We start from the raw sequence: 15,133 nt of genomic DNA, 5'->3' as shown, positions 1-15,133 counted from the left end.
CCAGGGCAAGAACAGACTGAACGATACGGAGAGGCGCTTTCCGTCCAGCGACAGCTGCAGCATCTGCGGTCCTCCCTGCAGACGGCGACACTTCACGAAGCGTGGCGCCGGTTGTCCGCTCAGCTCCGGATCCTCCAGTACGCGCACCTTCGAATCACTCCTGCTACGAGCGCACCCTGCTCGGCAGGCTCAACGACGTTCCTGGCCCCCTGCCCTGCCAGATAGGCCCCTGTCGGGGAGGAGAAACAGGATGTTTCCCGCACCGGGAAAGTTAAAAAACAAGTGGTGAGATCAAAAAATTCAAAAAACAAAACAAATATTTTCGGCGAAAAATTCTCAGCTGATGCGATCCAAAAATAGAACATTAAAATCACAACAATGTAACAATGTGTGTAAAACTCATTTAATCGAACCCAAGGCTGTGCACCAAACCCGGCACCCATCGAATAGAAAAGGGCAGCGAAAGAAAATTTTAGCAAACTTCCCAGCATTCTACAGCCTTCCCGAAGTTCGCATCACACGCTTTGTCTGCCCTTCCCGGTCTCCGATGGGCGCACGCGGGCATCGGTTTCACGATTCGTCCACAACAATGTACTCTACGTTTGCGTCGATTTGTGCGCCTCGCTCTCCCTTCCGTACGCTGCCGATAATCCACGCCGGGTGCGCGGTGGTGCTCCGATACTCGTCGCAGAATGCGGCCGCTTCCGAGCTGGGCAGGCAGACGAGCAATCCGCCGCTCGTTTCCACCGCTGTGCCCGCCAACAGCTTCGCACTCCGACCGAGCAGTTCCGCTATTTCGCGCACATTCTTGATGATGGGCAGTTTGTGGATGTGAAAATCGACTGCGGCCTTCTGGAACTTTGCCAAATTTTCCGCGTGTCCGTGAAGGCCGAATCCGGTCACATCGGTAGCCGCGTGCGCATTGTACTTCCGCATTAGCTTCGCTCCGGCTAGATTGAGCCGTGCCATCGATTCCAGCGCAATCCGATACGTTTCCTCGATGTCGGCCACGGCGAAGCGCTTCTGCAAGCGAGTCCAATTGTCCGATCGTTCGCACATCCAAATGTACGCGTTCGTGGCCAGCTGCGTGCCGAGCGGTTTCGTGAGTACGATCGAGTCTCCCACTTCAGCATTGTATGGCCTGCGCGGGATGATAGATGGACACATGAAACATGATCTTGGTGGGCAATTGTGGACTGTTCCACTTACATTATCAATTCCGATCGGTGGCAGACGCCCGTAGCCACCCCGCCGATGATGCACCACGGGTTCTCGGCGATGCTTCCGACCTTCACCGGCGCTTTGCACTCTTTGGCCGCCTCCAGAAACCCGTTGATCACCATCGGCACTACGACTTCACGCTCTTTGTCGGTGAATTCGGTCGGTGCCGATACGATTAGCTTGATTTGATCGATATCAACGGCCCCAACCGCATAAACATCGCTCACGACGTTGGCTAAAGCAATTTTTCCCAGCATAAACGGATCGTCGATCAGTGGGTAGAAAAAGTCCACGGATTGCACCAGAAACAGCTCATCGCGGAGCGCAATGACGGACGAATCTAAGCCTATTCCTGTGTGTGCGGAATGAATTGTATTAGCTAATTGCGGGGTTATTAACACTTCTTCGGCGGACGGTCGACCTACCAACACCCTCCTCCGAATTCTTATCGCTCTTTGCATCCTTATCACCTACCAGCTGATCGCTGTAAACTCCTGCAAGAAATCGGTTTAGGACATCTTGAGGAACCTTCGAGCCTCATCCACGGAGCGTCGAGAATTTGGTTAAACGAAAGTCCGGGCTGAGCCCGACGCTTTCTGGGTTAAACATTTTTGGCCACGAAAACTAAAACTCACAAACTGCGACAAAATCGCAGCAACCACTGAATGACTGAACTTTGGATGATGCAAAATAAACACTTGTTGCCCGGCGTTATACTCACCACCCCGTGTGCGCCAACGAAGCCCTCTGCGTAGATCACACATTCGAACACATTCGAGGAAATTCGTTAAATATTTGAAACTTAAAATTAAACTACAACCGGAGAGTTTTAATGCCTAAGCTGTAATATAGAACGTAAAATAGTAAAAACTGCGAAAATATTCTTGGGCATTAATGGAAAATGAATTGTTCAACTACTAACTCCTTGCTGCTTACCTGCAGAGGAGCTTCATCATTCTACGCTCTTTGTAAAGGGCACGGGTCAATTGACAAAATTAGTGCAAGCCCTGGCCACCCAACCGGCTCGGGAACAGGACCTCAAATTTTATTATCCGTGAAATGCTTCCAGCTAGTCGCGCCTCAGTTGCGCTGTAGTTCGTCACACTTGCACCAACGCATTGGTGCATTCACCGGAAAATCGTCAAGTGGCGGAAAGTCATCGGCGGGAAGTTTGGCCTCATTCAAGTTGGGCCACTCTTTTTACTTTAATGATTACACTAATGCAAAGTTTCTACACACCGTCCACCATTTCACACACTTTTCGAGGGTTTCCCGCGATTCATGCGCGCCAAAAGGGAAGTTTTTCCAGAGCGGGTGACCATTGAAAGGCCCCACCCCGCGGAACTGGGAATGTGAAATGCGCTGAAAGCTTCCGTGCAAGGCAACGAGTTCCATTAGGCAAATCAGAGCCACAGGCGTTATTCCATCAGCAGAGCTTTCAGCCGCGGGCATCCTTTCTTCAAGTCGTTCCAATTCCAGGAAACATCAGCGCGGATGTGGATTTTGCAATTAAAATGAGCACAAACTCTGGTAAATTGAAATGTTTTACAACGCAACTTTTTTCGAAAAAGTGTAAACTTTAAGTTCCGCAGCTTCACGAAGAAAGGATATCGTAAGAAGCAATCCCCAGTTCCCGCTGTGGCCGGATTGGGTGATTTTAAATTACGGCCCCGTGGCCACATTTAAGCTGCTTGACGGCACGGTAGAACCTTTAATTAGTTCGGTGGCAGCACTTCCCGCAACATGTCACGAGGAAATGAATAATTAAACATTTTTCTCACCTAACCGGGGCCGGTGTGCAGTCGGGCGCGATTGCAAGCGGCCACACACAGGCACAGTGTGAGTAATTATTTAATCGATAATATAGTGCGATGCGATTCGACTATTCCTTCGGCCGCTCGGTGGCAGTTTTGATGAAATTAAATTTGTGGTTATAACCCGCGGGGCTGAGCTTAACAGTTTGAGGTGCTTATGATTTTCCGCACCGCCGGAGCCAGGACGCGCGAGGACACTATGGCGGGCGATGGCGAGCGATGGCGTTGAAACCATAATGATGTGCGCCTTCATTGTGCGTTCGATAGTTCCATTAATAAATGATAGGCTTGACTTTTCCAACAATTCCGGACACACGCGACTGAACACCGCGTTGCAGTTTAATTGAAACGCACATATTGGCCGGCGGCATGAAACAAAAACGCTTATCAAAGTGAACGCCGTGTTGCCTGGTTGCAATGAGATGCTGTGTCGTATTTGTTATTAATAGATTTGTTTTATCGGCCATCGGCCACTATAAATGGCTAATTGTTGAGTGGTATTTTCATCCAATGGTTCCATCACTAGTATCGGATGAATTCCGGAACGAATCCGGTGGAATGATGGAATCGCAGCCATTAAAATGGGGCTACACAGTTTAATCGCCGCTACAATGTCCCAAGCGCGGGACAGGTATGATTGCGGTTTAGGACGACCGACATTGTTGTCGGGGGTGCACCTGTTGCTCCCACATAATGTCCCCAAACTAACATCCTGCAGCGCCCATTATGCAGTGGAGGTTCCGTTTCAAATTGCGCCAGCCAGCATGCCAGCGAGAACGAACGTCTTCTGCGAAACTCCGCGTGATTGCTACAAGTTGGCTACAATGAGCTATGAGCGTTAACTACAGTTTGTTAGTTAACGTTTTGTTCTCCCTTATCATGCCGTGAGAGGCGCTTCTGGTGTTTCGGCTTGAAGTTGTTTCTCCAGTTGGTTGGAGTGCTACTTACGTACTCTGTTTTGAAAGAAGTTTCTATTGTTTTCACCGGAAAAAGCACACACGTACGCCGATAACAACGACTTTGAAATTTGTTCCGGACGGCGAGTGGCCAAATGAGTGGGAAATTAATTCCAAGTTTCATCCACACCACTAGCCAGGGTTAGGCGGCCTTGAAAAATTAGGATCATAGGCTGCCGCTGGCCACAACATTCTTTCTGGTCATTCGGTTCGGTTCCGGTGGGTTGGGAAGCTCAGACCGCAAACCAGATTAATGACCGGCAGGCATCGGCGAAAAGGCTGGAAAGGACGAAACATCGCTTTGTGGGTTAGTGGCTGGACGACGGCATCGGATCGATGGGACCGGTTGCCGACTACCCCAAAGATCATCGGTGGACAACGAGTCTACTTGGGGCCCCTGTGTCGCACATTTTATTGCGATGCTTTTCAATTAGTTTTCCCACCGACTTTTCCGCCATGTTCATTTTTAGTGTAAAACTTTGGACCTTGTTTATAATAATCCTACTTCGCCAACTACCGAGTCGAGTCCGGCGACAGAAACTCATTGTGCAGCAGCAGCGAAGCAATTGGAACTCGCAGGGCAGGACGTCGTTATGCTAACGTGATGGCCGGATCTGGCCCGGCTGGGAATCTGGGGTGCGTGCGGACGGAGGCACACATGGTTCTGGACCGCGTAAGTTCCGTAAAGTTTTGCGTCATTAAATAATAATTTTATTGCAATGAATGGGCTACAAATTTTTGGTTGCTTCAATGAACTCGATCACAGCTGTGTGTGTGTGTGCCTCTGCTAGGCTGCTAGTACCATATGGCGAGACTTTATGCTTTCCAGAGGTCCAGAGGCCTTGGGATGGGCGAAGGAAAAAAGTTTTTCACTTACCCACGAGCTCCACCCGAGGTTCACGACGAAAATCGGACCAAAGTTTCGGGTGTAAATAGTTTTCCGCTGTGCAAATGGCGGGTTGAACAAATGGGTGAATTTCATGGGCAGGATTTAACACCAAGCAAGTTTTCGATAGCAGGGCTTTAATTTTCCGATACATTACTAAAGTAACCTTCTTGGTAAAAAATGCTTTGAAGATTCATTCTGCCAATCTCTGCTCTGTAAAGCCGTCGGAGCGAAGAAGATATCAATTATAGAAACAGTAGTCCCTTACGAGGTCCTTTCGCAGCGTACATGCCACCGTATTGATCGCTCGTAATGGCACCTCCCACGGCTGATGTCGATTTAATATCAGTTACAGCCAACATTCAACCGCTGCTGATGCCTTCTGCTTTGACACCGTGTCAATTTCCCTTCTAATATCGATTTGCTTCTATCGGCGTCTCAAATCAGGCTCAGCGGTGGAAGAAAAACCCACTTGGCATCCCCTCTGGCATCGAACAACAGGAACATGAAGCCGCGGGGTCAGGGTTGGGTGCAGAAGCCAACCGCGCGTCGGTGTCATAACATACGGTGAAAGTGAAGATTGCATATTTTCCATAATCTCATTTCCGTTTCGGGTGTCGGCGCAAGGGAATGCGCCCGGGGAAAGCCAGAAGCCGCCAAACAAGCGGTAATAAAGTGTGAAAAACATTGCTGGGTGGCGATAGCCACCCTCCGGTTCTTGGTGGTTCTTTGATTGTGGCGACACGGAGAGGCCACGGAGAAAGTAGTCGTCGTCTACTAAACGAAACCAAAATCAATTCCGTCACTTACATCTTCTGCTGCGGTTACCCAGCGAAGGGTCGACAGGCGTTGGGAAAACGTGCCGCTCGCTTACGGAATTGTGGTTCGAATTTACGGCACAGGCAAATATGTGGATGTGGTGGAAATGAGGTTGGCGGAATTTTTCATCTATTTTTCCACCCTCCGTGACGTTTCACTTCGAATGATGAGCAGGCGCCATTCGCAATGGCGCAGAAAATACCCCTCGGTGATCGGCTATCGGGATATCAAACGGCTTCTAGTGAGGGGTGGCAGAAGGAGATTGGCGCTCCACATTTGCATTCCCTACGCGTAATCAAGCCAGGTGCTGCTGCAATGTCGCCACAAGGATTTATCACGTTTTGCGGATTCTAATTTCACACCTTTTCAGCCCACGGTCTGAAGGTTCTGTGTCGCCCCTCGCAAGCTGATTAGCTTGCAGTATCCGTGTCACTGTGACAGCGCGCCAGGTTTATTGCCTTATCATCGCGATGGATATCGGTTAGCTGCCAATCGCTCCCCGCTCGTAACCTAATCGCTTATCAAAGAAACGTCTCGATGTGATCGAGTGTCATCCACCGAGACGTCTGAAGGGTTTGTCAAAACTGATTGGCGCGAAACGCGAAACAACGCCAAATCTTGTTGAAGGATACCGAGACTGGCCCCTCGTACCTCGTTGGAGTAGGTTTTCAAAGAAAACAGCGCAGTGAACGATCAACTTCAGCCATTTTTCAAGTACTTACAGGGTTCAAAGAGCGACGCACTGCCAGCTTTTCGTAACACTGTAACACGGTCGCATCAAAAAGGTCCTTTTCTATATTTCATTCGATTTTGCATACTTTTAGGCGCAGTTTACATCTAAGATACTTGTTTGTCGATGCGCCTTAAGTTACGCAATCCGAGTTACTCCCTGTGAGGGAACATCAGAAAAGATTGTTGTAATAAAATGCGACATTTTAAACTCACCCGTAACTGCTTCTTGAAAGTTTTTCTCTTTCCCTCTCGCGTTTAATGCAGTTCTGGTCCAATGTACTGCAAAAAGCCGGAAATACACATTCTTCGTAGTACGCCCAAAGCACTTCCATCGCTAGTAAAACCGGAAGCCTTTTGCGCCCCGCCCCGACCGACTGGGGAAAAAGTGGCCCCCGGGAAATGGCTTTGAAGCTGCCGCCGGCTGCCGTTAAATACCGCGAACCGCGAACGATACGGCCGGGGCTGGAAGATTTTCCAGAAATATGTTTTATTCGGTCCCGCAACTTTCGGGCACTCAACGGCAGCTTCCGGTTCGCCGGCATAGCGAGTGAGCGAGGGAGCGAAAGAAGAAAATGTTAAGCAATCCGCAGTCCGGTTTTATTATCCTTCCACAGCACGTTTCGCAGCAGCGGAAGCGACGTATGGGCGAAGTTTCTTAAATGCACCTCCGTTGCACCAGCACCGTGTGTCGCACGGCGGCCGCTTCTGGGGCCATGATCCCTTTACACAAGCCACCGTTCGTCCGTTTATGGAGCTCGCGTGTGATCGTAAAGCTCCCGATTCGGTGCACCAACTGGGCAGCAAAGGCGAATGCGCACCCAGGGTTCATAAATAATGTGCAACTTTTGCGCCTTAATACAAACACTTCACCGACCGACACTGGCCGACAGTGTATTGGAGAGTGATTTAACATTTTGCTGGTTACACCGAGCCGCTAATCGTCGAATGGAATCCGATTGAGCCGCAGCAAAAATCGGCAAATTCAATCGAGGATGTGATTCGCGAAAATCAGGCATTTTTTTGCTGGATCAGGAAGCGCATAAACGGCACCATAATCTCCGTCTCCGCTGGAGCGCATCCCTAATTTAGGGGGCCGCCCGGTTTAAACAGCTAATTAAACGGCGTGTTCTAATTATGGTCAGGTATTCAATTTCGCATGCGGTCGGTCTGCTAAATTATGCGAAACGTAATTACGATCATAGCTCCGGCACCGGCCACCGGCGGCTGCTGGAAAATTTATGCTCCCGATTGGATTGGTCGACGGAACGGAGCAGAGACGAAGAATCGGATTCGTTGTGGGCGAATGTGAAAAATGTGTTAAAGAACCGGAATGTCCCAAATGTGCGCCGAAATTCTGCCAACCTCCTAACATACAATGGGTACGCGGACACGTCATAAAATAGTCAACAGATACGCATGAAAATTGAAGAACAACACCGATGGTCGCGCAGTGGGTTCGTAGCGCGCGAAAGCACTTAAGCGACCGGTTCCACGATCCTCGAACCAGGGCGGGCTAATGCATTTCCAACGGACCGGACGCCGATGGCCGGCTAGTGCCGAATATCAACAAGCTTTTAATTAGAGTAAATTGGATTGTAAGCGGATTTTCTGATGGCCACTCGCGAAATCTAATTGAATTTATTTCGCAACCCACAACCACCGAAATCGATTCCTTTCGCCAGATAGCCAGGCTCGGCGAGGCTTCGGCTGGCATTCACGTGGAACGGAATGTTGTCCGGCGACCCGAGCGACCCGATTTTGCGTGCCATTTGGTGCACTCGTGGCCGCCACTTGGCGAGGGTGCGAAGCCCATCGATGCAGTTTGATCTTCTGCGCCACACCACATAATTGGCTTGGCAAAGTTCGCCGTGTAATGCGGCGTGATTCGTGGAGTGCTTGCGGTGTGGCCACCATCGGAAAGTGCGTGTGTGTGTGTTTCATTACACCGTAACACGGGCTACCTTCGGAGTGGAAATGCTTTAATTTTTCTCATGTACATGGAATAGGGAAATAGGGAAAGCCCTGTTGAGCTTTAGATTGTTCCCTATTCGGGGCTAACATTCAGTTCACCTTTTCGGCCAATCTCGAATCGTTTTCCGTTCATTCGAGTGTTTGAAATAAAACTCGCGACCTGCTCGAAGTTAGAACAAATTGACATTTTTCAATCTGTTTTTAATCTATGCTCAGAGTAATCTTTCCTTTTCTCTCTCTCCTTCCGTTGCATTGTGCATCAGAACAGAGTGGCACTTTCAACCAGCAATTACAATTACCGTCCACTCAGTTACACAGCCAGGACAATTGTAAAGCCTCTCTATCGGTTGAAGCCTCCAATTCAATCCAATCAACTCTGTACAGGAGACAAGCGGATTTGGTTCGAACCGGAGAGTGATCGTAAAAAAGCGCCAATCAATTCAATTTATGTCGAAGTGGGATTTTGCAATCGTCTCTAATTGCTGAAACGTTGATTTGATGCTTGTAAAATTCACCGTCACCGATCGTTAGCAGGGATCGGAGGTCAGTGTTTCGCTGTATATCCTTCGAAGTTTTGCTTGAAACGACATTCGAATAAATCAAAAGTGTGAAATGACAACATCATTCAGTGGCAAAATATTTAAAGTTTCGTTCATTCGACATTTTCATGCTAAAATCAAACATTTCTCGAAACCTTTTCCACCGGCCGTTTCGACTCTTAAATGGCCATCCTGTCGGCGTGTGTTGTAATTAAATCAGGAGAGTTTTCTGTTTTGGTTTTAAAATTCCCATACGCCATCGCAAGTAAACGAATAATTTTATCAACTTCTTCGCCCCGGAAACCGGAGCGCTCGACTCGGGCGGCCACCGTACCGCAGCGGCGGCGGCGGCGGCGGAAGGTTTTCTTTCGGCTCGAAACGATGATTGGAAAATAAATTGATTCGAATCTAATTTACACTTTGTCAACCCGCGCGACCGACGTCGACGACGACGATCCGTTGCTGGTCCCGGGGACACCGAGGAGATCGCCGGAACTGCGTTCGAACTGCGAAATGTGGCCTAGCCACCGCAGATGGCCGCAGTAAGACGACGCGGACGCTGGCTTCCGACCGGCGAGATGTGTTGCTGGTGTGGAAAATTAAATTAAATCCTAACTCGAATGTTCACTGAGCGAGCGCGCGTTGTCCGCCCAGCGCCCAGGAAATGGCTCGGAACGCGCTGTAAAAGGATAACGGCCAGCAGCTGGAACGGCCGGGACGGGACGTTACAGCAGCAAACACCACTAAATAGGGCAAGATGGATGACCAAAACGTTTGATTCACTATCTCGCTGGCCGGCACGGTGTGTCCTGCGGCTAGGTCCCGTTGCGGTCCCACTAATCCGAGCGCAAATGCAACCACGGTACATACGAGACCGTCCCGGGGCCCGAAAGCCCGGAACCGACGCTAACGTGGCAAATGAAAAATAAATATAACTTCCTCGCCGGGCCGGGCCGGGCCGGGTCTTGCGTCCCCGTCAGCTAACTGTTCTATAAATTATAGATTTTATTTTATCATTTAATTCAATTTTTGTAGCTTCCTTTCAGCGCGCTTCACGAGCGAATCCGGGGCCGGGTTCCGGGGCCGTTACCGTTCTACATTTGTTTTCCGCTTTTATCAGTAATTTAATAAATTTACCTTATCGCCGCTGAACGATCACGCTTCGCTCGGTGAGCTTTCGATTTTTGTATTCACTTTTAATGACCGGTTTAAGGGGCTTAATGAGGCACGATCGAATAAGGTTAAGTGAAATTACGGTCTGTTGTTTTCTTCCTATGTTGATGATTGATTGAGTTTCGAAAAACCTTTCCCACGTCATTTCCACTAGTTAGTTGTAAGATCAATTGCAGTTGCACATTTCCATAAATGCAAATGCACTTCTCACCGAAGTGCAAATTACTTCCACAAAGTGCTTCGTCAAAAACTTTGTAATGATGCTTGCGAAATTAAAATGGCGATGATATTCGCCGCTTCGCGAGCTCTCTCGTTAATCAAGTGCTTTCTGATCTGCAGATGCAAAGTTTTTTTGTTGTTGGGAAAACTCCTTTTCAAACGTAACGTTAAAAATGCAACTGCACACTGCTGCCAACGCGTTCCGAAGTACAACCCGCGTCATAGGCATCGGCAAGTGGTGTATGTATTTCCGGTGGCGTCAGTAATAAACCAACGGATGAAGCGTGTACCAACAGGCGGGAAAACTTTTTAATGATTCTCCATTTATTCGTCTGGAAGGCGTGAAAACTAGTGTACGGCTCGGCTTTTGCGCAGTACACTTTTTTAGTCGACTTCTTACTCGCCACTCTCGGGTCTCGGGCTTCTGTGGCGCCAATTTTGCCATTTATACGAAAGTTTATTTCCAATTTAAATTTTTCTTCGTCCCGGGGCCAACTTTCCGAAATAGTTTCCGGTTTTTTTCGGTTGTTGTTACACTCCGAGTCGAGGTGCAAAATGTTGGCCATATTTGACAGTGCTGGTCGCGAGTAAGGAACATCATTCGAAGCATTTCTTTTGGAGACTGATATTCGGTCTCACAGAAAACACTCTACGCACCTCCGTCATTCGTTTCCAATTACTGGACGCAATTTTTCAAACTGTCCAGCTCATAGGGGCCGTTTCTTTCCGACGGGATGCGGATCCTGAAATGGCCTAAAAGCTTAAGTGTACTTACGCGTTAATGAGAAAGTAATGCTCGGCCTAATGCGGGCCGAATGGCAAATAATTGGCTATTTTTCTACGCCTTGCAAGGGCACACACACGATAAACCGTATTCGATTCTGCAACCCCCCGATTGTACCGTGTTAGCTGTTGTGTTGGTGCATCGTTCTCATGATGGGAGTGAAAAATGTGTCTGAAACCGAAGACTCGATTAAGCTGGTCGACATAAATAAAAGGACATCCCTCGGTCATTGGCTATCATTGGTACATCCCAGGACACTAGCAAGGGGAGGATTATTCAAACAACGACCGCCCTAATACCTGATCGGCTCGTAGGGAGATATCTTAAAATATGACTTGGGCTCAGCATCCATCATCTGAAGATCTTTCTTTAATTTGCTAAACGCAGAGCGTTGATATCGAGCCTAGATACTGCGTTATCTCAACCTATCACCTGGTGCTCTGTTGTTACTTCTACTTAATTTCTTTCCCAAACTATCACAAACTCTCTTTGTTTATTTTTGACTATGTACCAATTGGACTTATTGAAACCGAAACCTTCCTCGCGCCAACCACTGACCACAGACCTCCAGCATCATATTTCATCTGTTCTTTCACAATCGATTATGTTGCTAATTTATTTGCCTTGGTCAAGAAACCGAAATTCACCGGCTCACCGGTTCAAGGATAGTGCCGGAGTGGGAACCGCTGTACCTATCTCCAGCTAACAAGCTACACCATCGCTCCGGTTGCGGTTCGTCCGCACCCGAACGTCTGCCGGACTTTTCTCAGCTTATTTCCGGTTCCGCTGTCTTGTCCGTGACCACCCGTGTGCAGAACATGAGCGCCGACCTTCCCCGGAAGACGGAAGGCTGTGCTAAAACTACCATTTAGCACCGAAGCGTCGCCGCCGCCGCCAAATAACCCGATCATGGCACAAGCTCTCTAACAACTCGCCCCCGGGCGGGCGAACTGATCCGCAGTGGACAGTGAGAGCTTTGTGACTGATTTCTGAATCATTTTCGCTGCTGTGTGGGAAAAGGAAAAGATATTTTTTCAAGAGACGTCGTGTAGGGGTGTCCGGTGTTGAGGCAGCGAAATCGAAACAATGGTTAACTTCACGGTTCCCGGCGGCTACGAACTGCAACTATCAACTTGCCCATAGTTCAGCCAGGGGCCAGTGGATCCCTGGTTGGGAAAAGGAAACTTTACGTCCCGGCATTAGAAAACGCTCCCGTCCCACGGTGCGGGTCAGCAAAGGCAAAGTTCTTGCGCAAAGGACCACATAACCACGCCGTTGGTTGCCTTCCGGTTCGGTTCGGTTTATTCAATTCGATTTCGAGTGCGAGAAACGATAAATTCGAACCATCTCTGGCGCTATTAAAGCGCCGGCCGGTGCCGGTTAGCGGAATGGAGCGGTTTCATCCGGAAGCTGGCGCTGCTGCTGCCGCTGCTCAGCCCCGTGATACTGGCAGGCACACTCGGACTCGGAAGCTGGAAGGAAAAGTTTTGCCCCAACAGATTACGAGTGATTTCTGCTGGCTGATGCGCTACACGTTCCGGGCCTGGGTTTCCCGGTATCGAAAGCCAGTCGTGTGCGATGATCTCTCTCTCGCACTCTTTCCAGATCGCTATACACACTTCCGTGCAATTGCAGATTGCACAAACTCGGTCAGACTCGGTCTACCCGGAGACCCGGAGAGGCTAAATTACTTTAGCATTTACGAGCCACCGGGTGGATCATGTTCTCGATACGGCGCACTGTCTGTCCTTGAAGACTTTTCGCTTCGGTCATCGGAAACGGAGAAGTATAAAATATGCGTCTTACGGTCGTCCTGATGTTCGGGCACGGGGTTATTGCGATGGAACGAGAATCGTGAATTTCAAATGACCATTTCCATCCAACAAAACGAAGTCATGAATAGAGAGAGAGCAATCGTTTAAGTACGTTATTACTTTGGGATCTACCGGAACGGTTGAGTGTGTCAAGCCCAAAAGTTTTACCTTGAAATGACGTAAATTGTAATCGTATTAAATTGAGAAATGCGCAAGAAAAGAATACTGAGCGGTAGTTCATAATTCTAATGATCAGATGATCATAGCTTTTAGTACGGATGTCTATAGAATTCATGTGCTAAGCTCGCCACCACAACAAACAGAACTCACCAGAGCCAGAAACATAGCCGGGTTGTGCAGCATGGTTCTAAATTACAGGACAATATGCAAATGGGAAGCACTATGTTCAGGACAACTTGTTTTTAACATCTAAGGGGTAAATATGATTATTAAGCAATCACCTTTCTAGCCCGACGAGAAGCTTTGGCTTCTCGTTCTATTACGTTATTACGATTCGATTGACCAGTAAGCTATACCCACCGAGTGAAGATTGTTGTGTACGGCAACAATTAATTCTTCACAGTGAACCAATAATTTTCTCAGCAGCGCCCGATGCTGCAGCCCTGGGTCCTGTGGCGTGGCGAGTCAAAAGAAAGGCTATAAATTTAGTTTTTATAACTCTATCACCCATCGCCGGAGCAAGCAAACGATGACGGGCTTCGTGTTTCGATGACTTAACATAACGCCAACATCGAAAAACGAAAAAACAAACACGTTGTTGCATAGTTACGTTGTTGCATAGTTTTACGACTTGTCCCAGCGTCGATCGCATCGGATCGCGGTGGCGAAGCTTAAGCAAACAGCATTACGACGGGTGGGGGCTATGAAATGGAAACCGATTCCATTCCACCTCCAGTTGGGTCAATAATATCGAACCGGGGGAGACGCTAAATATCCCGCTGGGGATACCGACTGTAGGCACCCGCCGAGTGCCAAGTTCACGGTGCTGCCGCGACCCATGTCCTGTCTCCGGATCGACCGGTTCGGTAGAAGACGATTTTTGGGTGTGTAGGTTGTCGATGGCCATCGGGTCTTCCCGTGTGATGGTCGTAAATAATAGATTTTATCACGTTTCAAATTATAAAATTGTCCATTTTATAACCCGAGTGCCGTCTTGGCCCGCCTTCGGCCGATTCCACCTGTTCCAGTTTCCCATTTTTAAAACCCATCAAGCGACACGATATCAACAGCATGGTGGCTAGCTTGGGGATCGGAAATTGAGGCTACGAAACGAATTAAGGAACGTATATTTATAATTAATGGGTTATGAGTTCGATTCTCTTCGCCAACGCCACAGCGCAGCGGCAGGCTGAAGACGTTAAGATAATTTTCCACGCGGGCGCCGGATACCGCCGACGCTGGCCGGTGTTTGGTCCTCCCGCTTGGAGCTTGCGGCCAGAAAAATTGCCCATCAAAGTATTTAAATCGTTTCATTAACAACCGAGATCCGTTGATCCGTTGTTTTTGGGTCAATCTGTGGCATCGTGTTACAAATAAGCACTCCCGAGCGATGTCGCATTAAAAGCGACAAGAGTGATAGAGTAACATCATGTTGTACGATTAGTCAAATAATGGCCGCCCGTTTGATTGATATGCTGCAGTTCCGTTGAATCGCCAATTGTTTTTTTTTAAATTGTTTACACGACATACAATGAACAACACTTAACCAACTGTTCCTCAAAATATTGTTCCGCGCATCGCGGTGGCGGTGAGCTGTCGGCCGATCAACCAGAATTGACAGGACTGCCTCATTTACATCCATAATTTTGTCGACTCCATTATCGTTCGGGTATCGCTCGCAGCGTACGGAACACACCAGCATCCGGCATCAATCAATCGCCCGACGAATCGTGTTCGTCAATCCGGTCCGGGTTGTAATGGCCAGTAATCATCGGTAACACCGATAATCATACTGCTGATTGCATTATCCCGGCGATCGGTTGCCGACCGGGCCCAACCGGGTGTCACCCGGAATGCGAAGCATAAAAGCTTATTCCATTAACATAACAACATTTATGGCTTACCGGACTGGGCGCTGCTGGGTACGGATTTACCAATGCCAGCACCAGCGCGGTCCAGCGATAAAAAAGCTTCCTGAAAATGGGCGCCAAAAAAAGGGAAAAATTAAATACCGAGCATAATTTG

At 48.6% G+C, this 15,133-nt stretch overlaps 1 protein-coding gene across 1 annotated transcript; it reads right to left on the bottom strand.

Annotated features, from left to right (window-relative positions):
* Positions 1-387: 387 nt before the first annotated feature.
* On the bottom strand, positions 388-1,875 carry LOC128278279 (inactive selenide, water dikinase-like protein). Its single transcript, XM_053016969.1, has 3 exons — positions 1,647-1,875; positions 1,210-1,573; positions 388-1,141 (listed from the first exon to the last, which is right to left on the bottom strand). The coding sequence occupies exons 1-3, from the start codon at positions 1,828-1,830 to the stop codon at positions 571-573; spliced, it is 1,119 nt and encodes a 372-aa protein (XP_052872929.1). The 5' UTR covers positions 1,831-1,875; the 3' UTR covers positions 388-570.
* Positions 1,876-15,133: the final 13,258 nt, after the last annotated feature.

Source organism: Anopheles cruzii, chromosome 2 (genome assembly GCF_943734635.1).
Source record: "Anopheles cruzii chromosome 2, idAnoCruzAS_RS32_06, whole genome shotgun sequence".
Lineage (NCBI taxonomy): Eukaryota > Metazoa > Arthropoda > Insecta > Diptera > Culicidae > Anopheles > Anopheles cruzii.
The sequence above is the reverse complement of the archived record's forward strand: the minus strand, read 5'-3'. Positions and strand labels throughout refer to the sequence as shown.